Source organism: Lithobates pipiens, unplaced genomic scaffold (genome assembly GCF_037356315.1).
Source record: "Lithobates pipiens isolate NorthernLeopardFrog02 unplaced genomic scaffold, aLitPip1_a1.2 Scaffold_18, whole genome shotgun sequence".
Taxonomy (NCBI): Eukaryota; Metazoa; Chordata; class Amphibia; order Anura; family Ranidae; genus Lithobates; species Lithobates pipiens.
The window spans coordinates 499,375,401-499,394,078 of NW_027507758.1; the positions used below are offsets into that span (position 1 = coordinate 499,375,401).

General features: G+C 42.9%; 1 protein-coding gene across 1 annotated transcript; it reads right to left on the minus strand.

Moving 5' to 3' along the window:
* Positions 1 to 1,331: 1,331 nt before the first annotated feature.
* Positions 1,332 to 18,326, minus strand: SRPRB (SRP receptor subunit beta). Its single transcript, XM_077488658.1, has 7 exons — positions 18,160 to 18,326; positions 14,482 to 14,576; positions 10,701 to 10,778; positions 5,023 to 5,105; positions 3,121 to 3,257; positions 2,823 to 2,877; positions 1,332 to 1,993 (listed from the first exon to the last, which is right to left on the minus strand). The coding sequence occupies exons 1-7, from the start codon at positions 18,290 to 18,292 to the stop codon at positions 1,777 to 1,779; spliced, it is 798 nt and encodes a 265-aa protein (XP_077344784.1). The 5' UTR covers positions 18,293 to 18,326; the 3' UTR covers positions 1,332 to 1,776.
* Positions 18,327 to 18,678: the final 352 nt, after the last annotated feature.

Sequence of the window (18,678 nt, forward strand, 5' to 3'; positions counted from 1 at the left end):
TAGCTGATGCTATATAGTGTAGGGGTGTTCAACTCATGACCACAGATCAAGGAAGCGCATGCCCATGCTCTGGGATGGCGGGTTGGCAAGCCCATATTGTGATCAACAGGTTTGCTGACTCACCATCCAAGAGCATCAAAAATGCATGGAGCCAGCCGCACTGGGAGCAAGACCGATGCATCCGCTGTAATGCTGGTTCCCATCCCAGATGGAGCGATACTGGCGAGTGTTGCCAGCAGAAGCTGGAAGACGAGAAAGGTCAGGGTATTAACCACTTCAATACTGGGCACTTTCACCTGGCCAATTTTCAGTGCTGTCGCATTTTGGGTACAGCATTGCATGACCGTGCAATTGTCATTCAAACAAAATGTTGTAATTTTTTTTTGAGACAGATATGGCTTTCTTTTGGTAGTATTTAATCACCACTGTTGTGTCTGCACTGATTATCAGCATAGACCCCTGTCAGGAGAGCCACTTCTAGGAGAATAGAGGAATGCTGATAAGGGGCACACCCATTTACACTGTAATTGATCACGTGGTAAAGAGCCTATGCCATAGACTCTTTACCGTGATTGGAGATGCAGTGTATTCGGGTGACAGACCGCACCACCGCTCGGTGCGCACGATCAGCTTGTTCCGCAGGACATTATGTGAGGTCCATTCAGAAAAATTGAATCCCCGCTTGGCTGTCATTACACATCATACACACTGCACTTTTTTTTCTCAACGAAAAGAAGAGTCTTTGAAACACGTCCTGCGAACCTACGTTTACAGGTGACCATCACCAGGAATGTTAGCACATTCATATATATATTAAAAAAAAAAAAAAAGGGGGAGGGGGGTTGGGGGGTGGCTGGAGAAGGAGTAGTAGTATGCGGCCGCTTTCACACTAATCAGCAGCTGTGGGTTATCTGCACCAAGCCATAGACTTCTATCATATCCTGTGTGTTTAGTGCGCTTTCAGAAAGTGCATCACACCTGCAAGATGTAATAGAAGTCTGTGGCTTAGCACAGCTAACCTGCAGGTATGAAAGCAGCCTTATTGGGGGGGGGGGCTCTTGCTGCAGCTTCCGTGTCGTTGAAGAGGATCTCATACAACTGTGCAAGCCTAGGAAAAGGTGTTTTATCTGTGCTCTCCTTCACCATGACGTTGGTCCGGAGCAGGTGGTCTGCATAACATCAATTGCATATAAAAATTATCTCCCACTGCCATCTAATAGAAAACTCATGTGCCTTAGATTCAACAAGTGACTGCACTGGAACTAGCAAGTGGTGTATCTTTTAAAACACATAGCGGTAGAAGTTAGAGAAACAAGCTGATAGAACAGATAAACATGTGACCGATACATGTCTTTATGCAGTTGTTTGCCAAGGATAAGGGCATGTAGACACCTACCATACAATCAATTTCTTCTGATTGTGGCTTGTTGATATTACTAATAAAAAAGGTCACAAGTTGTGTGAACTCTCATACATGAACTGTCACACCTATAATTTCTGATAAATTAGACACATGAAGATCATTTGCTTAATACTTCTGCTTTGGAAAGTTTATTAAAGAACAAAAAAAAAAAAAAAAAAAAAAAAGCTGCTGACTGGTTTCAACAAAGAATACTCCATCCAGCAACTGGTAACATAAAATAGTCCAAAATAGGAAAAGCCAGCATACTGAACATGGTAGTTCGGTCCTCTTGACTGAGCATCTTTCTTTCATTGTTTTTTGATTCAGTCAGAGAAGGTGCCCAAATAATTGGCGTTCCACTGAATATCTGTACATCACACCAGTTTGGCCAGCCAGCCCTCCACATTGCTGAGGTTGGCATCACCCTCTTCCTCTTTGCTGTCCCGAGCGCTACATTCTAAGAATTCCACTTTCATAGGAACCTGGGAGAAGTCAAAGTCTTTGCCTTTTTTGCCAAGCTGTGTGTTAGATGGGGAGCTACTGCTTTCCAGGGTGCTGGGAGCAGCTGACTGTGTGATACGTAGTGTGTTCCTGGAGCAAAACAAAAGGCAACAATGTAACAGACATATGCGAGGGGTAGAAGCAATTTCACCTGTTACTCAAAAAAAAGTTTTTTTATAAATTAGAGAATATATATATTATACACACACACACACACACACTGTTGTAAACCGTTGCGTAAACTGTTGGCGCTATATAAATCCTGAATAATAATAAAATTAGAATATAAATTTTTATCTATCTATATCATGTATGCCCAGGTTATTCTTCAGTTCCCTGTCAGCTGACAATAGCTTCTTCTGCATTGTCTCTGCGACAAAAAGGTGGTTTGTTTTGTTAAATTTGTTATGGCAGTGTATATTATCAAAATTAGATGATCAGTGGTAAAAAAAAATAAAAAAAAAAAAACACAAGAGGGCAAAGAACTAGCAAAATCTTGCCTCATTACTAACTTACTATGCATGGTGTCTTTGTGTAGGAAGCCCATCTAGGTAGGGACAGGGAATTGATTCTCCAGCAAGGAGAACATTTTGCAAACACAGGGCTGGCATCAAGTCTTACCCCACATCTTCTGAGACTAGCAGTCAGGAGGCAGCAGTATCCCAGATCTCACACTAAAGATATACATTTATAAGGTTGGAAGCTCAGGAGCACACTCATACCAGGAAGTGCACTGCTATTTTTGCAGGATGAATTCAAGACTAGAGTACATCTCAGGGTACCGTTTAGGCACAATTACCATTTGTAAATGTTCCCTATAAACAAATCTCCACTTTTGATCCAACTAAACTTTGTCTATCACAATACTTATTTAAGTACAATCCCACCAGTTGCTCATTTAACGACTTGTGGTACTTACAGTTCCTTTTCCAGTTGCTGCTGAATCAGTTTGGCTGACTTGGCCATAGAGATATCTGTTGGAAGAAAATGAGCTATTAAAAAAAAAAAAAAAAAAAAAAAAAAAAACTCTCCAATTTGCAGAGAACAGTGCAATCAGGATTCAAGAATTTGATGGTTTTGTGTGGATCAGGAACACACACACACAAAAAAGAAATAGATACCCCTGAGTTGAGGATTGAATAATTTATCTTGCTATAAATGGCAGTACACTGCCTACATCATATTCCCGTGTATTTACAACTCAGACGGGGACATACCTTGCTTGTTGCAGGCTATTAGTATGGGTGGGACATTCTTCTGCAGGGTGACATCTGTTAGAATATGGTACAGGAACTCTGCCACATCTTTAACTTCACGCTGGAAAGCTGAACTGTCCACCACAAATACAATGGCCCTGCAAACAGGAGGAAAAGTAGAATCATTATCAATAACAGTAATACACATCACAGCAGTAAGAGCTTTAGGTCTTAAAAATGTATTTTATGAATTATAAGCACAGGTTTCTAAGTCAAACCATATCAATATTGTACAGTGTACACGCAAATTTTCTAACCATATTAAAATATCCCTATAATTCTCTGTTATTGATAAATGGAAATCTAACATATTGGAGAAGCAAACCTAGACCTAAAGAGCAGAAATTATGGGTAGAATATTCTACACTTAAATTTGTCCTAAAGTAGAAGTCAGGTCTAAATGGATATAATCTTAAAAACACACCCAGTGTAAGCCCTACACTAGTCTGTAGAGGAAAGAGGTCTATACTTGCCATTCTGGTCCGGTCACATGATCAGTTTCCAGTGCCAGCTTCAGGGTAGAGGAGGGACTGCCGACAACGGATGCCCAATTGAAAGCCTTAGGGTGACATCACCCCATAGACATCTTTCCTCTACAGGCTACTTAGTATAAAATTAGACCGGACATCTTCAATCCCAATTTTAAAAAAGTTGGGACTGTGTAAAGTCAACATAAAAAAAACAGAATGCAAATCATTTGAAAATCTCAAACCCATATTTTATTTACAATAGAAAAACATATCAAAAAAGTTTAAACTTTGAAAATGTACAAAAGGTTAAGACAGTGCCAGGTGGTGTAGCATTCCCAACAATTTGTAAATGTCTGGGAACTTAGACCAGTTGCTGGAGTTTTGGGAGAGGAATGAGATCACATGACCCAGAAGAATAATGCAGGCAGCCGAGGGGTGGATGTGAGAGCAAGTATTAGTGAGAAGCTGGGAGGACAACGGGGCAAAGGAGCAGACACGGCCCTGTAGAGAGCACTGTGGGATGCTGTGCTTTACCTAGAGAGGACTGTCAAGTAACATCCAGAGGAGTGACCCCCAGGGTGTGGAAAAAGGAACACATAGGATCTAGGACACAGCTGATGGTTTTTTCCAATTGGGATTATCCACGATTCATATATTCAAGGCATGTTTTGGGTCTTTGGCAGGCATTGCGCTTAGAGGTGGCGGTGGTAGTCTTTTGAATTACACACTATGAGGGCCGGTTCACACTGCGAGCCGCGGCGAGGCGTCTCCGACTTCCTCGCCGCGACTTGCAGGGGGGGTCAGGGGCGACTTGCAGAGGACTTCTGCATAGAAGTCAATGCAAGTCGCCCCCGAAGTCGCCCCGAAGTAGTACAGGAACCTTTTTTCTGAGTCGGAGCGACTCGAGTCGCTCCTCTCAGAACGGTTCCATTGTACTCAATGGGGACGACTTGCGGGAGCGAGGCGAGGCGAGCCGTGTCGCCTCGCCTCGCGCCGCAGTGTGAACCGGCCCTTACATCAATGTGTGGCACAGATTTGGAGTGAAATGCTATCACAGAAGTGATTGCACCTATATATTCTGAACTTTGTTTGGACTGCTATTTGCTTTGCACAATATATTTCATAACACTTTGCATCATAACATTTTGAGTATTATCATTTCATAGGTATACTATATAATGGATTAGCGCGCCATTATTTTATTTATTAACCAGGAAGTAAAGGGTCAGAATTTGGGCTCTGGGAAATTTAAAGACTTCTAAAAATAAAATAAAAAATATTGGGTTCATGCATTTTTATACCCAAGGAAAGTTCTTACTGTAACAAGTATACTTCCATTTTGCAAGTTTACAGAGATGCTGAGTAACTGGCAATACCAACAATGTTTCAGTACCTGGCTGCTGTCTTGTATTGCTCCAAGAACTGAAGTCTCAAGCTGTCATGGCCGGGAATATCAACTAATGTAAAACTGGAGCCCTGTATATGCAATAAAAGAAGTTGAGAAAAAAAAAAACAAGACTTCTGTCTTCTTGGTAGTCAAAAGGCAACAGATTCAGCATAACCAAACATACAGTTACTTGTGAAATTCTTGTAGATTCAATACCCAAGGCAAATTTCCAGTGCACTCAGCAATCTGTGCATCTTTTATATTGTTACAGAAAATAGATGAGAAATTGACCCTTGTGGAAAGTTCATAAAATAATGTCTATTGAGATGCTGAAGTACTATAAATGTATCTGTACATAGGTAACACAATATAGCCTTTAAAGCTGAGTTTCACCCAAAAATGGAACTTCTGCTTTAAGGGAAGGTGACCCCCTGAGGGTTCTAGCTCCCACTTCCTCCTGGGGCACCGCAGCGCCAGAAGTTCACCTCCCTCCTGCAATCATCTGGGACACATAGGTCCAAGATGAGTGCTCGGCCAGTCACTGCAAGCAGCACGGCTCACAAATGTGCAATGCGTGCCTGGCTGTGAAGCCACAGCAGGGCGCCCAGTGACAATGCTGGTGCCGCAGAGAGGAGGGAGAGACAAGCAGGGCTTCAATGCCCCACATCGCTTGATCCTGGGACAGGTAAGCATCCGATTATTAAAAGTCAGCAGTTGCATTTGTAGCTGCTGACTTTTATTTTTTTTGTCGGAACTGGGCTTTAATAAAACAATCATAAAAAGGCAATATAAAAGTACACCCATTTTTGCACAAAACCGCAAAGGAAGTCCTCAATCCATATTTCCAGATCAAAGAGACTGAACTGCAGCCATACATTTTTGATTACATAAGGCTAGAAACACAGCCCTGCAGAAATAGCAGACATGTTTCAGCCTAAACAGCTTTGGTCAAAGCATCAATTTTTAAGCCTAATATGGTAGCAGCTGTTCTGGCAAGTTTCAGCACCACAAATCAATCGACTGCTTCTGAATGCCTAATGCCAAATGACACAAATGGTAGTGCTGATATACCATGGAAATTCATTGCACCAAAATACCCCACCCCAAAAAAATAAAATTTAAATAAAAAACACACACCCTTTATTAACACTTTAACCTGAAGTGTTCTGTCACGTTGCGTGCTATAGATAAGTTAGCAGAAATAAAATGTCCGCGTATGTGTACACACTATACAATTTTCTTGTACAACTTTCTTTTAGATTTACCAAACCGTATGGGGTCAAACCTAAACACTTTCAAATTTTATGCAGTCAGGCAGACTCTTACACTTCATAGTTGAAGGTAAATCTAAGGCTGGGTTCACACTGCTGCGGGGGGAGATCCGGATGTGATTCGCACCGCAAATCACATCCGATCTCCGTAGCGATGCGAGTACAGCCATACAGATAGTATGGCTGAATTCGCATCGCTCCCGCAGCAAACTCGCACGGGACCCTTTTTTTTGGTCCGCAACAGAATCGGATCGCATGGGGGTTCACACCATGCGATCCGATTCCTGTGCGAGTCGGCAGATCGCACTGCGATATGCGGACGGATCTGGGGGTGTCATTAACATATCATTGACACTCCCAACCGTCCGCATAGGGCAGTGTGAACTGCCGGCGGGAGTAATGTGATGCGGGAAAACGCAGCGGATTCGCGGCGTTCCCGCATCGCAGCGGTGTGAACCCGGCCTAAAAGAAATTGAAAAATTCAAGTTAGATATACTGGTAACTTGTTTTCCAACAGTCTTTCAGGACAGCACCTGAGAGATCATGGCTCCTCCCACAACGGGAAACATCTTGTCAGCCGAAGCTTTAATAGGAGGCCTCCACCCAGCTTACCTTCAGTTGTTTGAAGAGACCTCCAGCCCCGGCTGAAACATAAGCAACAGTTATGTCATAGAATACAGCAAAAACAAAGGGCTATTGCTGTCCTGAAAGGACTATTGGAAAAACAAGTTACTGGTAAGTCTAACTTGAAATTTCCCCAAAACGTCTTTCAGGACAGAACCCGAAAAGATAATTGAGACTTTCCCCATTAGGGTGGGACAACAGCCTGTAAGACTTTCCTTCCAAAGCCTGACCCCCTGCTGTCAAGAGGTTTAACCTACAATGACGGGCAAAGGTCATCAGACTCGTCCACTAAGCTGCTTTACAGATCTGTTCGGGGGTGGCACCAGCTTTCTCTGTCCAACTCACCGCCAAAGCTCTTGTAGAATGAGCCCAAATACTAACTGGACTTTCTTGTCCTGAAAAGGGAATAGGCTTCAGTAACAGCTGGCAATAGTTCCCCTGGTAGCTTGTCTTCCTTTCCTACTACCAGCATATAAGACAAGTAATGCATCTGAGCGCCTAAATATCCTTAGTGGAAGTATAATCTCCCGAACTCGATTTTGGACCGAAGCGACCTTTGGTAAAAAAAAAAAAAAAAAAATTTAGGGTCCGTTTTCAAAATAATTCTGTCAGAAGAAATAGAAAAAAAATAAAAATGGTTCTCTCATTGACAAAGCTTGAAGCTCACTAATTCTTCGAGCTGTCAACATAGCCACTAAAAAAATAAAAAAAAATAAAAAATAAAAAATAAAAATAAAAAAAGTTTTTAATGCAATCAGTCTCAGGGAGGCTAAATCAAGAGGCTGAAAGGATTTCCTGGTCAAAACTTGTAGAACAGAAGACAAGTCCCACTTTGGGCAGCCTCTAATCACCACCAGTCTGGACCATGTAAGAGTCTTGAAGAATCGAATCACTAAGGGTTCTGATGAGATTTTTCACCAAAACACCCCTATCGTGGCAACGAGGACTTTAAGGGTACTGCCAAACCTTTATCAGCTCCATCCTTCAGGAATTCCAGGACAGAAGGAATATCCTCTAAGGGCCAGCTGGATGTAGTGCACCAGGAGTTGAAAAACTTTCCAGACCTTGGAATAAATTGCTCTGGTAACACTATTTGTACTGGATAGGCGGGTAGCAACTAATGTATCCGAAAATTCCTTTTTCCTCAAAAGCTGCTCTTCAGAAGCCAGGCTGTGAGTTTTAGCTTTGCTAAGTCCTGGTGGAATAGAGGGCCCTGTATCAGCAGGTCCTGCCTCAACAGAAGGTGCCAATACAGTTTGAGCTGCATCTGGACAAGGGATGTAAACCAAGCTCTCTTCAAGGTGGCATCATCTGAAATCTTCTGTAACCTACTGTGCGATTTTGCACTTGAGATTTAGGGTGAGAAGGCACATTCCTGAGGGTCTCTGAATAAGGAATACCTGCGAGTAGAAACCATGGAAAAACTCTTGTAGGGACCGGAACAATCACTCTCTGATCTCATTTCCTGAATTAGGGACTTCATAGCGAGAGCCCTGATTGGATCCCTTGGAGCGTTCGTCCCCAAAAATCTTCTTGGAAGTTCTTCTGTGATTTTGATCGCATAACCCTGGGAGAGCACGTTTAAAAAAAATATATATATAAAAAATACTGGCTTTGAGTAATTCTACTTTTTGCAGAAGAAAACTCCTGGAGCCTTCCCCCGACTGTGAGGAAGGGTCACTGCGATTTTTCAGAAGTCGCGGCAGGACTGAAGAGCACTCCACTCCTACCTTTGGGATTTTGGAAGGACCTTGGCTTCCCTTTCCCCTGCGTTTTATCTTCCCGCTGTCCTTTGAGGCCAAAAAAAACCAAAAAAAAACACTCAATTGCCTGCACCTTCTTTTTCTTGACCGGAAACAATCTTTATCGGCTGTGCGATCAAGAATGGATTCTAGTTCCGACACAAATAGCAAATTCCCTGCAAAGGGGATGCCGCACAACCTGCTCTTTTGATGCTGCGTCTTCCGGCCCAGGTTTTCAGCCATAAGGCCCTCCTAGCAGAGTTTGTTAACGCTGCGGACCTAGCCGACGTACGTATGGTTTTCGTATTTATGCCACTGCTGCAGACAGGGTTGCAAAGGAATCCAGAATGTCTTGTTTTGGGGAATCTGCTATAAAATATGGGATTTCATCCGATTAACCCAGTGCTCTAGATTCCTAGCAATGCTGTTGCCATTGATTGCCAGGCTTTAAGAAGTTTATCCATAGGCACCTTTAGTGTGCCCATATCTTCAAAAGCTTGTTCCAGATGGAGTCAGGGTCCTCCTCAAAAGGGAATCTTCTTTTGTGGACCCAAGAAAAGAATGGTTTCTTCTCTGGCTCTAGCCATTCTTTCTTAATCATGTCTGTGACTATCGAAAGAATGGGAAAAGCGTGGCTTTGGAAGTCCTAGACCTGCATACATACAGTCGTGCGGGGAGAGCTCCTTCTCCTCCCCTATCCCCAAGGAGCTCATCTTTAATAGCTGTAACCAGATTGACACAAATGGATGGAGACTCCACCTTGACTAAAACCGTACAATCCGCACAAAGGATCTTGGTCAAGAAATCGCTTAATTTTTCTTTGCAAACAGGACACCTGCTGTTTGAACTTTTAGCCTAGGCAAACAGAAGAAAATAAAACCACACTGAATTATTGCTGCACAGCAGACACACATCTAAAAACACCCAGGTGCACTAGGAAAGGACCTCTTATTTCCCTGCGCCCAAGCAAGCCCCTCCACCACAACCAATCCTAGTGGAGCCCCCTGTGGCTAGGCATAAGTGCTAACCATCTAGCCACTGTGCTACCAACAGGAAGATCTCCTTCTAAGGGTGGGGTGAAAACCCATAGAACAGCCCACAGTAAATAGGAAAAACCCCTTACCTTGACCTTGCTGGTGCCTTGGCTTGTCTCCTTATCCTCTGCATCCTCCATTGCAGAGCGCACTGCGGTTGCATGGCTGAACGAATAGCCGATTCTTGGGATTCAAAAACGCTCCCGCGCTGACCTGGAGCCTAAAGATTAAAAGGCACCAGGTGGCCCTGCTCTCTCCTGCTGCGCTTTGCGGCTGGAAATGGCGCCACGTGCCTGACCAAGAAGTGCCTCCCCTTCCTGTGCACTGCACAGGATGTGCCAGAGCTCTCCTCTGCTACCAGAATAATGGCTGCCGCTTCAGCTTTCACCGCCGCTGCCCCACACTGCAGGAGGCAAGCGGGGGGCTCCGCACACCACCCATCTGCCAAAAACACAGGGCAGCAATCCCAGGCAGTACAGGCTCTCCCCGAGCATTGAAGGGGAAGAGAGCGCCCACGGGAACCATCCAGCTAGAGGCAAGTGGGAGGATCACAGACTACTGGTAGAAAAAAAAAAAAAAAAGGATTTTTTCAGGTGAGAACCTCTCGTCTCCCAGGACAGACCTAAGAGATCATGGCTCCCACCAGAGGTGTTCCTACCAGCTGGAGGAAACAAAAAAAATGAAGGCAAGCTGGGTGGAGGCCTCCTATTAAAGCTTTGGATGATGAGGCGTTTCGTGTTGTGGGAGGAACCATGATCTCTCAGGTGCTGTCCTGAAAGACGTTTTGGGAAAATTGTATAATTGTATAATGTTTATCCAGTTTAAAACTGATGCAACTGCAGATCAGCAAGAACGCTGCCAGCTCAGGAGGAAGCGCAAGACTCACCTGTACTGTATACATGAGCAATTGAACAACAATGATTTCCCATTACTGATAACCCCTCCAAAATATACGTTTAGTAGTGCAATATTCCCTATGAGACATAATGGATCGATTTCAGTAAATGCTCTACCTTGTCACCTTTTCCTCTGTAAACAGCAGACGTGGCAGTAATAGAAGTCTGTGTTTTCCTGAATTTTCCAGTTAAAAACTGAAATAAAAAAAAAAAAAAAATTGTTAAGTTTTATAACATACACTCCACTTTCACTAAAAATCATGGTAGTTTACTTGTGTGACTCACCACTTTCCCCAGAAGTCTGCATAGAGCTCGAGAAAAAATGTCAGACCTCTCTAGAACTCATGCTAGATTTACGGCACTGGCTGTCTTCAGTTGAACAAAGTAGAGCAACCTTTACTAACAGTCCATCCCTAGTCACCAATTAGACTAAAAAAAATAGTAAAGGTCTTGTGAGCTACCAAATCAAAGTTCCCCTATCTTATAATAGTATAATGACAGCTGCTAGCACTGATCACGTCCCATACTAGAGAATCACAGATAAATAAATCAAATGTGCTGCGCTATGCCCTTAACGATCTGCTGAACCTGCAGCAAAGACCTAAAAAAATTAAATTGCTAATTAAAAGTGATGTGCCTATAAATCAATTACAAGAATATAATATAAGTGACTAAAGTCGTCATTCAGCTTACATCATATAACGTGAATATACACACACACGCACACACACACACACACATTTCATAGAATATAAAGATTGATACAAAAGTGATAAGTCCGTGATACTTTGACCACCCAGGATCAGTTTTCAGTGTCCATAATACAGCAATAATAAACATGGCCTGATGGGTGACTGTGAATATAGCGATCTGTAGCATTACACTCCGGTGCTTCCCCACACCCCAAGGTAATGGCTGCTCACCTCAGAGCTCATGACCTTGCAATTAAGTTTGGTCAATACATGCTTTTAAATCATCAAAATGGATTCAAGGTCAGGTTGCAAGGTCCAAACACTGCTCAGAGATGTAGCCTCCTCATATATAGATATCAAAAAGAAACTCCATTGCATGATACAGTTTTAAAAGATTTTATTTACTGCAAACAAAGCCCTATTATAAAAAGGTACACACATGGGTCTGGTGTGTTGGTGCACCGATCTACAGCATGCCCTTACTAGCGCCAAGCCGTGAATCAGATTGTGTGCTCCTACTCCATAAAAGGTAGACCAGCTGTCTCCTGCACCGTCCAGTACCCTCCTCTATGTGTGTCGATACAAGGGAAATGTTGTATCTTCATCAGGAGGACAAATTGTATCTTCACCCCCCTGATGAAGATACAATATATCGACACGCATAGGGGAGGGGACTGATCGGTGCAGGAGATACTTGGTCTTCCTTATGGAGTAGGAGCACACAATCTCATCTACCGCTTGGCGCTAGTAAGGCATGCTATAGAGCGGTGCACTAACGCACCAACCCATGTGTGTACCCTATAATAGGGCTTTGTTTGCAGTAAATAAAATCTTTTAAAACTGTATCATGCAATGGAGTTTTTTTGATATCTATATATGAGGAGGCTACATCTTTGAGCAGTGTTTGAACCTTGCAACCTGACCTGGAATCCGTTTTGATGACTTAAAAAAGTGTGTATTGACTAAACTAATTGCAAGGTCAAACGCTCTGGGGAGCACCTGAGTATAAGCACTGCTGCAGATCGCTATATTCACAGTCACGTTTAGGATTGCTGTATTAAGGACACTGAAAACTGATCCTGGGTGGTCAAGAGTATCATGGACTTCTATGCACTTGAGCACTTTATGGATCACTTCTGTATCAACATTTATATTCTATGAAATGTGTGTATATTCATGTTATGATAATGTAAGCTGAATAATGACTTTAGTCGCTTATATATTATCATTTATTTTATGGTATTTATAGGCACATCACATTAGCATTTTTTTTTTGTCTTTGCTGTAGGTTCAGCAGATCATTAAGGGGATAGCGCAGCACATGATTTATTTACCACCGATTAGACTGCTGTAAAAGGATTGACTGATTTCTATAGGTCACTGCACTGTTCAAAATGCCACCGATTTTTGTATTGTTTCAGCGAGTTAGGGTCACAGTTCTAATTTCCAATCTGCATAACAATTCAGTATGCTTCAGATAAAGAGTAGCACTTGAAATATTCCTGGGATGCGTCTAGCAGGTGGTCTTTGATAGCCTACTCTGTTTAAACCCAGCTGCCCTGTCACCACACTCTCCCTTAGTTCCCAGAATGGAGGGAATGTCCCAATGCCAAGTTGGACATTACCAAATGTGACAGGTGGGTGCACTGGTCAATCGGATGGAGAGGAAGCTGTGTGATCAAAAACTGCCTAACTAGGCCGGGTTCACCTATGTGTGGCCGTGGGTTTGTGCCCAGGGTCTAGAGCTCCACGATTCTGGCTAAAATCAGAATCACGATTTTTTTGCTTAGAAGATAGATCACGATTCTCTCACAATTCTTGCAGCGCAACATCATCTTTCACATTTAAAAAAAAATAAAAATAAAAATATTATGCTAACTTTACTGCATTTTTTCCCCCAAAAAAATTGCGTTTGAAAGACCGCTGGGCAAATACAGTGTGACATAAAATATTGCAGCAATTGACATTTTATGCCCTAGGGTCTCTGCTAAATAATATATATATATTTGGGGTTCCAAGTAATTTTCTAGAAAAAAATATTGATTTTAACTGAAGAAACAGGTGTCAGAAAAAGATTTAGAGACTTTAAGTGGTTAAACTTCCTGCATTTACACATCCTTTTAAAAACTTGGCAGACTGCCTGGCATTTTTATCCCTTTGATCCAAGACCCCTTTCACACCGAGGGTGTTTTGAAGGCGCTATAGCATTAAAAATATTGCCTGCAATCCAGCCTCAAACAGCTGCTCCATCGTCTCCAATATGAAAGCCCTCGGGTGCACTGGCAGGACGTCAGGAAAAGTCCTGCCAGTACCATCTTTGGAGCGGTGAAGGAGTGGAGTGCGTTTACCGCTCCTCCACTGCTGCTCCCCATTGAAATCAATGGGGCAGCGCGGCTATACCGCTGGCAAAACACCGCTATTGTGGTGGTTTTAACCCTAGCTCAGCCACTAGCGGGGGTTGAAAGCGCCCCGCTAGCGGCCGAAATGCACCGGAAATCTGACGGTAAAACACTGCTAAAAATAGCAGCGTTTTACCGCCGACACTATGGGTGGCACAGTGTAAAAGGGGTCTAAGAAGGAAAAGTTAGTTACAATGTTTCATGTTAAAGACTTGGCAGACTACCCAGATGTTTTCTTGTGAGCAGATAAGCCTCTCCACTTGTTATATGAAAGAATTGGCAAACTCTGCAATAGAGATCGTCAGGGAGGGTTGAATCGAGGTCACGATTTTTTAATGATTAATTGTGCAGCTCTACCGGGGTCCGGTGCCTGTTTGTTCACAAGTTCATCTGCGATTCAGGTCTGCATTTTTGCCTGACTTCACACGTGAAACAGACCCAAACACGCACAGGACCATTCTGCAAACCGGACCGTGGCCACCCCGGACCTGTATGAATTGGCTCCATTGAGAGTTGGTCACACTTGCCTGTCATGTAAATTGGATGCAGGGAAACCTGCAGTCAAATCGCATTTGATGTGTGAACCCAGCCTTAGAGAGTGCCGGGGGGGGGTTAGAAGAGACTGGACACAACCTCATTACCAGCTATATTATGCAAAAACATCAGTCAGATGATAAATGTGCAACTGACATGAGATATTCCTCCAGCACACAGGCCTAATGATCATGGCACAATCTGGCAAAGTTTTTCTAGTTCAGCTGATTAGATTTAATCTATAAATATCTTAATCATATAAAACTGCCATACCCGGATGAAGAGTAAAGTCTTCCCAGAGTCAGACAAGCCAACTAGTAAAATGGCTCTTCTGCTAGTTTGCCTCTGACGTAGAAACTTCCACAGCACTAAAAGAGAAAAAACACAGGGTTGTGAACAAATGTGCCTACAATGGAACGAAGACACTACTCAGCTACATGAACACTACTTGCCCCAAACAGTGGGGAGCCAATAAGCCAAGGTATGTAGTCCCAATGCTGCCCACTATGTGAAAAGCAATACTGATTTGTATAATGGAAGCAGACCCTGAGAATTTATGAAGAACAGTTGTGTGTGTCCTATAGGGCTGAAACAACTAATCGATTAATCGACAACTAATTGATTATGAAAATAGTAATCAATTAATTTCATAATTGATTAATCGGCCAGTAACAAAATGGGGTTAAAGTTAATGAGTCTGATGATATTTACCAGATTGACCCTTTAATAGTATATCTCTCCTCTAATAGTATATACCAGTGATGGCGAACCTTGGCACCCCAGATGTTTTGGAACTACATTTCCCATGATTCTCAACTACACTGCAGAGTGCAGGAGCATCATGGGAAATGTAGTTCCAAAACATCTGGGGTGCCGAGGTTCACCATCACTGCTATATACATTATATCTTTCCTCTAATAGTATCTCTCTTCTAATAGTATATACAGTGTCTCTCTCCTCTAATAGTATATACTATATAGCCTCTAATAGTACTGGTATATACAGTATATCTCTCCTCTAATAGTATATACAGTATATCTCTTCTGTGTTATTCTCAGAGTGGATTAGATATTTTGCTCCCTTACCATATAGTTGGTTATTTATATTTACCACTGAATAGAGATATTTAAGAATAAAATTGCCCTTTTTTTTAAAAAAACTTTACATATTAACTAAGCCCCCCCCCCGCCGGCACCTTTCACACTGGGGCATTTTTCCAAGCGCTCTTGTAAAGTGCCTGCAAAACGGCTCCCCTGCAGTCTGTGTGAAAGCCCAAGTGCTTTCACACTGAGGCAATGTGCTGGCAGGATGTTAAAAAAAGTCCTGCAAGCAGCACCTTTGGAGTGGTGTATACCGTTCCTAAACCACTCCTGCCCATTGATATGAATGGGCACCACTGCCGAAGTGCATGCAATGCAATTTGGCAGCGGTGCTTGACGGGCGCATTTAACCTCTTCCTTGGCCACTAGCTGGGTTATATGCTCCCCACTAGCAGCCGAATAGCACTGCTAAAATGACGGTAAAGCGCTGTTAAAACTAGCAACGTTTTACCATCAACGCCTGCCCGCTCCAATGTGAAAGCAGCCTTAATAAGTGATACAGAAAATTTCTTACATTTAAACATTAAACAAAAACCTCCAAATCAGTATACTTGTATGTATAATTTAGGAAAAAAAAAAAAACTATAAAATATTAAATAAAAACAGGTAGTCAACACTTTTGGACGAAAAAAAAAAAAAAAAAATGGGCTAACTTTACTGTTTTAGTTTTTTTTTAAATCATTAGTGTATTTTTTTTTCCCAAAAAATTACGTTTGAAAGACCTCTGCGCAAATGCCGTGTGACATAAAATATTGCAACAACCGCTATTTTATTCCCTAGGATCTCTGCTAAAAAAAATATATATATAATTTTTGGGGGTTTTAAGTGATTTTCTGGCAGAAAATACAGGATTTTTACTTTTACTACAAGTGTCAGAAAAGATTTAGTCTTTAAATGGTTAAACTGAGAACTCCTACACACTGAGTTGAATTCATTCATAAGTGGAAACATTGTATCTCTTTACTCTTTTCTTGGCAGACCACCTGCTTCACTGAAGACTCAGGCAACTTACATTGACTTCTATTACAGAAGTCATTTGCAAGTCGCACTGTAGTTCTAATCGGCCTTTTTATCAGCACCGATTGCCGATGCCAATTAAAAAACGGCAAATATCGGCCAATATATATTGGTCGACCTCTAGTAATAACAGCCAGGCTGTACTTCTTTTCAATAAAAGAATACTACCTCTTTGGAGGTCCTCCTGTGTGCCGTCCACCCCTTTTCCAATTTCTGCATCCCTCCCTGGAGGATGAGCTTATAGTAGGCGTGCAACGGATCAAAAAAAACTCACGGATCGGATCGTTCCTCGGATCAGCAAATAATAATTGAATTTCCAAAAACCTGTGAAAATGCCACCACCATATAGTCCCCACTGCAATATACATCTCCCCCACTGTAATATCCACGTCATCTCCTCCAATGTAATATTGGCTGAGCATGGATGAGTATGGCAGGGTACTGCAGAGTATTGCCGAGGTAAGTATTGCAGAGTATTGCTGGGATGGCTGTGGCTGCCATTCGATTTCTGTCTTCCACTGTACAGATCAGTACAGAGAGAGGAAGGAGGGGAGAGAGGAACCGGCGTCACCATGATGCCGGTTTGTTTACAGGTGATCGCTCCGTCCAAGATGGCCGCTGCTCCGGAACTAGGCCCGAAGCCGTGGCCTTTCCTAAAGCCGAGACCGCGGATCGTGGCGCGTGCCGATCCGAGCGGGGTGACCTGTTCGGATCGCGGATCGGTGCCAAGCCGTTGCACCCCTAGCTGATAGGGGCCATAATTGTTGATGTTTGATTTTAAAGTTCATATGTTCTATTTTCAGACAGTGAGATACGCTCTATTTGCTATCTGTAGAACCTTGACTGTATCCTGAAGAAGCCTAACAGTGAAACACGTTGATACACAAGGGCTCACTGTATATTAGTATACATGATTTTTAATCCTTTTTGAATGTTTCGTTCATGTTCTGTTATTTTTTTAATAAAATCGTTATTTTTTTCATCTGCCTGTTGTTTCCCATGCCTTTAAAGTCCGACCTAGGTTTACTCTTTATTACTCCTTCCCCTTTTGTATATTTCGACCATAACTGTAATGATCTCAACGATACGACTGTTAAGTGTATGAAGGATTTACTGATCTTCTCATTTATCTCCTGGACAGGGAATAGAGAGTACAGTCTCTAAAATGGTTCTGTGTATGCTAGACCAATGCAAGTTTAACTGCTTGCAGAAAGGAGATATATCAGGATCATAGCTGCAGCCATGATCCTAGAACCATTTACAGCCAATGGATTACTTTTGAAGCCCTTGTAAAAAGCCCACCTACAGCTGTTGCTGGCTCTCCCATTCCACTGTGGAGACTGGGCCCCCTGTAAGCAGTTGGGTCAGCTGCTTATAGAGGGGATGGAAGAACATTCATACCTTAATCTCCTCTGTGGTGAGCGAAGCTGGAAGTGATGAGGATTTCACCACTTCATGTATCATCATCATTCCCCGCCTGTTACAAACATGATCAGTGTTTGATCAGATGCTCTGAATTGCAGGGGAGACGTTAGGGGTCTGATCAACAGCTGATGTCTCAATAAAGAGTACCTGTCACTGCCAAACTATCCCTAGGGATGTGGTCCTTCCTATGTCACAGCAATACATTTAAATGAACAGTAAAAAAGTTAAAGTATGTCACAGAGTGAGTGTGTTCATTTATATATATATATATATATATATATACACACACACACACACATATACATACATACACACACACACACACAAAGTAATTCTATGGTCAAGTTGCCCCTGTGCCTGCCATGCTGCCCTCTCCTGAACAGAAGACTAAAGAAAATTGAGAACTCACCCAGGCTGACCAGCACAACCACAAGTGCTACGACCACAGAGATGACCGTGGGGTCTTGTCTCTGTATTTCCTGTCTGATGTATTCCACATCCAGGGACCACTGGGGACCGTCAGCATCATGAACCGCCGCCATAGCTGTCCACCAGCAAGCGCATGCGCAGTACAACAGAAATCGCAATACGCATGCCCCTCACCTCCCAGATACGTGTCACTTCACGCCAACCAGTGAGCCGAGATTCTTCCGGGGTTCGCACAGCACGCTAAAGCCCGGGCGCATCACGTGCTGTAATGGGAGGGCGGTGCTTGCTGTGATGTAGGTGATGTTTAGGAGGGACAAGTGACCGGTGTTCCGTCAGATTAGGCAACCCGTTAGAATTGGTAACGAAAGTGACGTTCCGTCGCCGCCTTCTTGCTACACCCCGCAATCTTCCATAGTAACCATACACTGAGAAGGGGGCAAGTGGACATCTTGTTACACCCACCGTAATTGGCCTCTTTCACACAAACGATCCGTTCAAG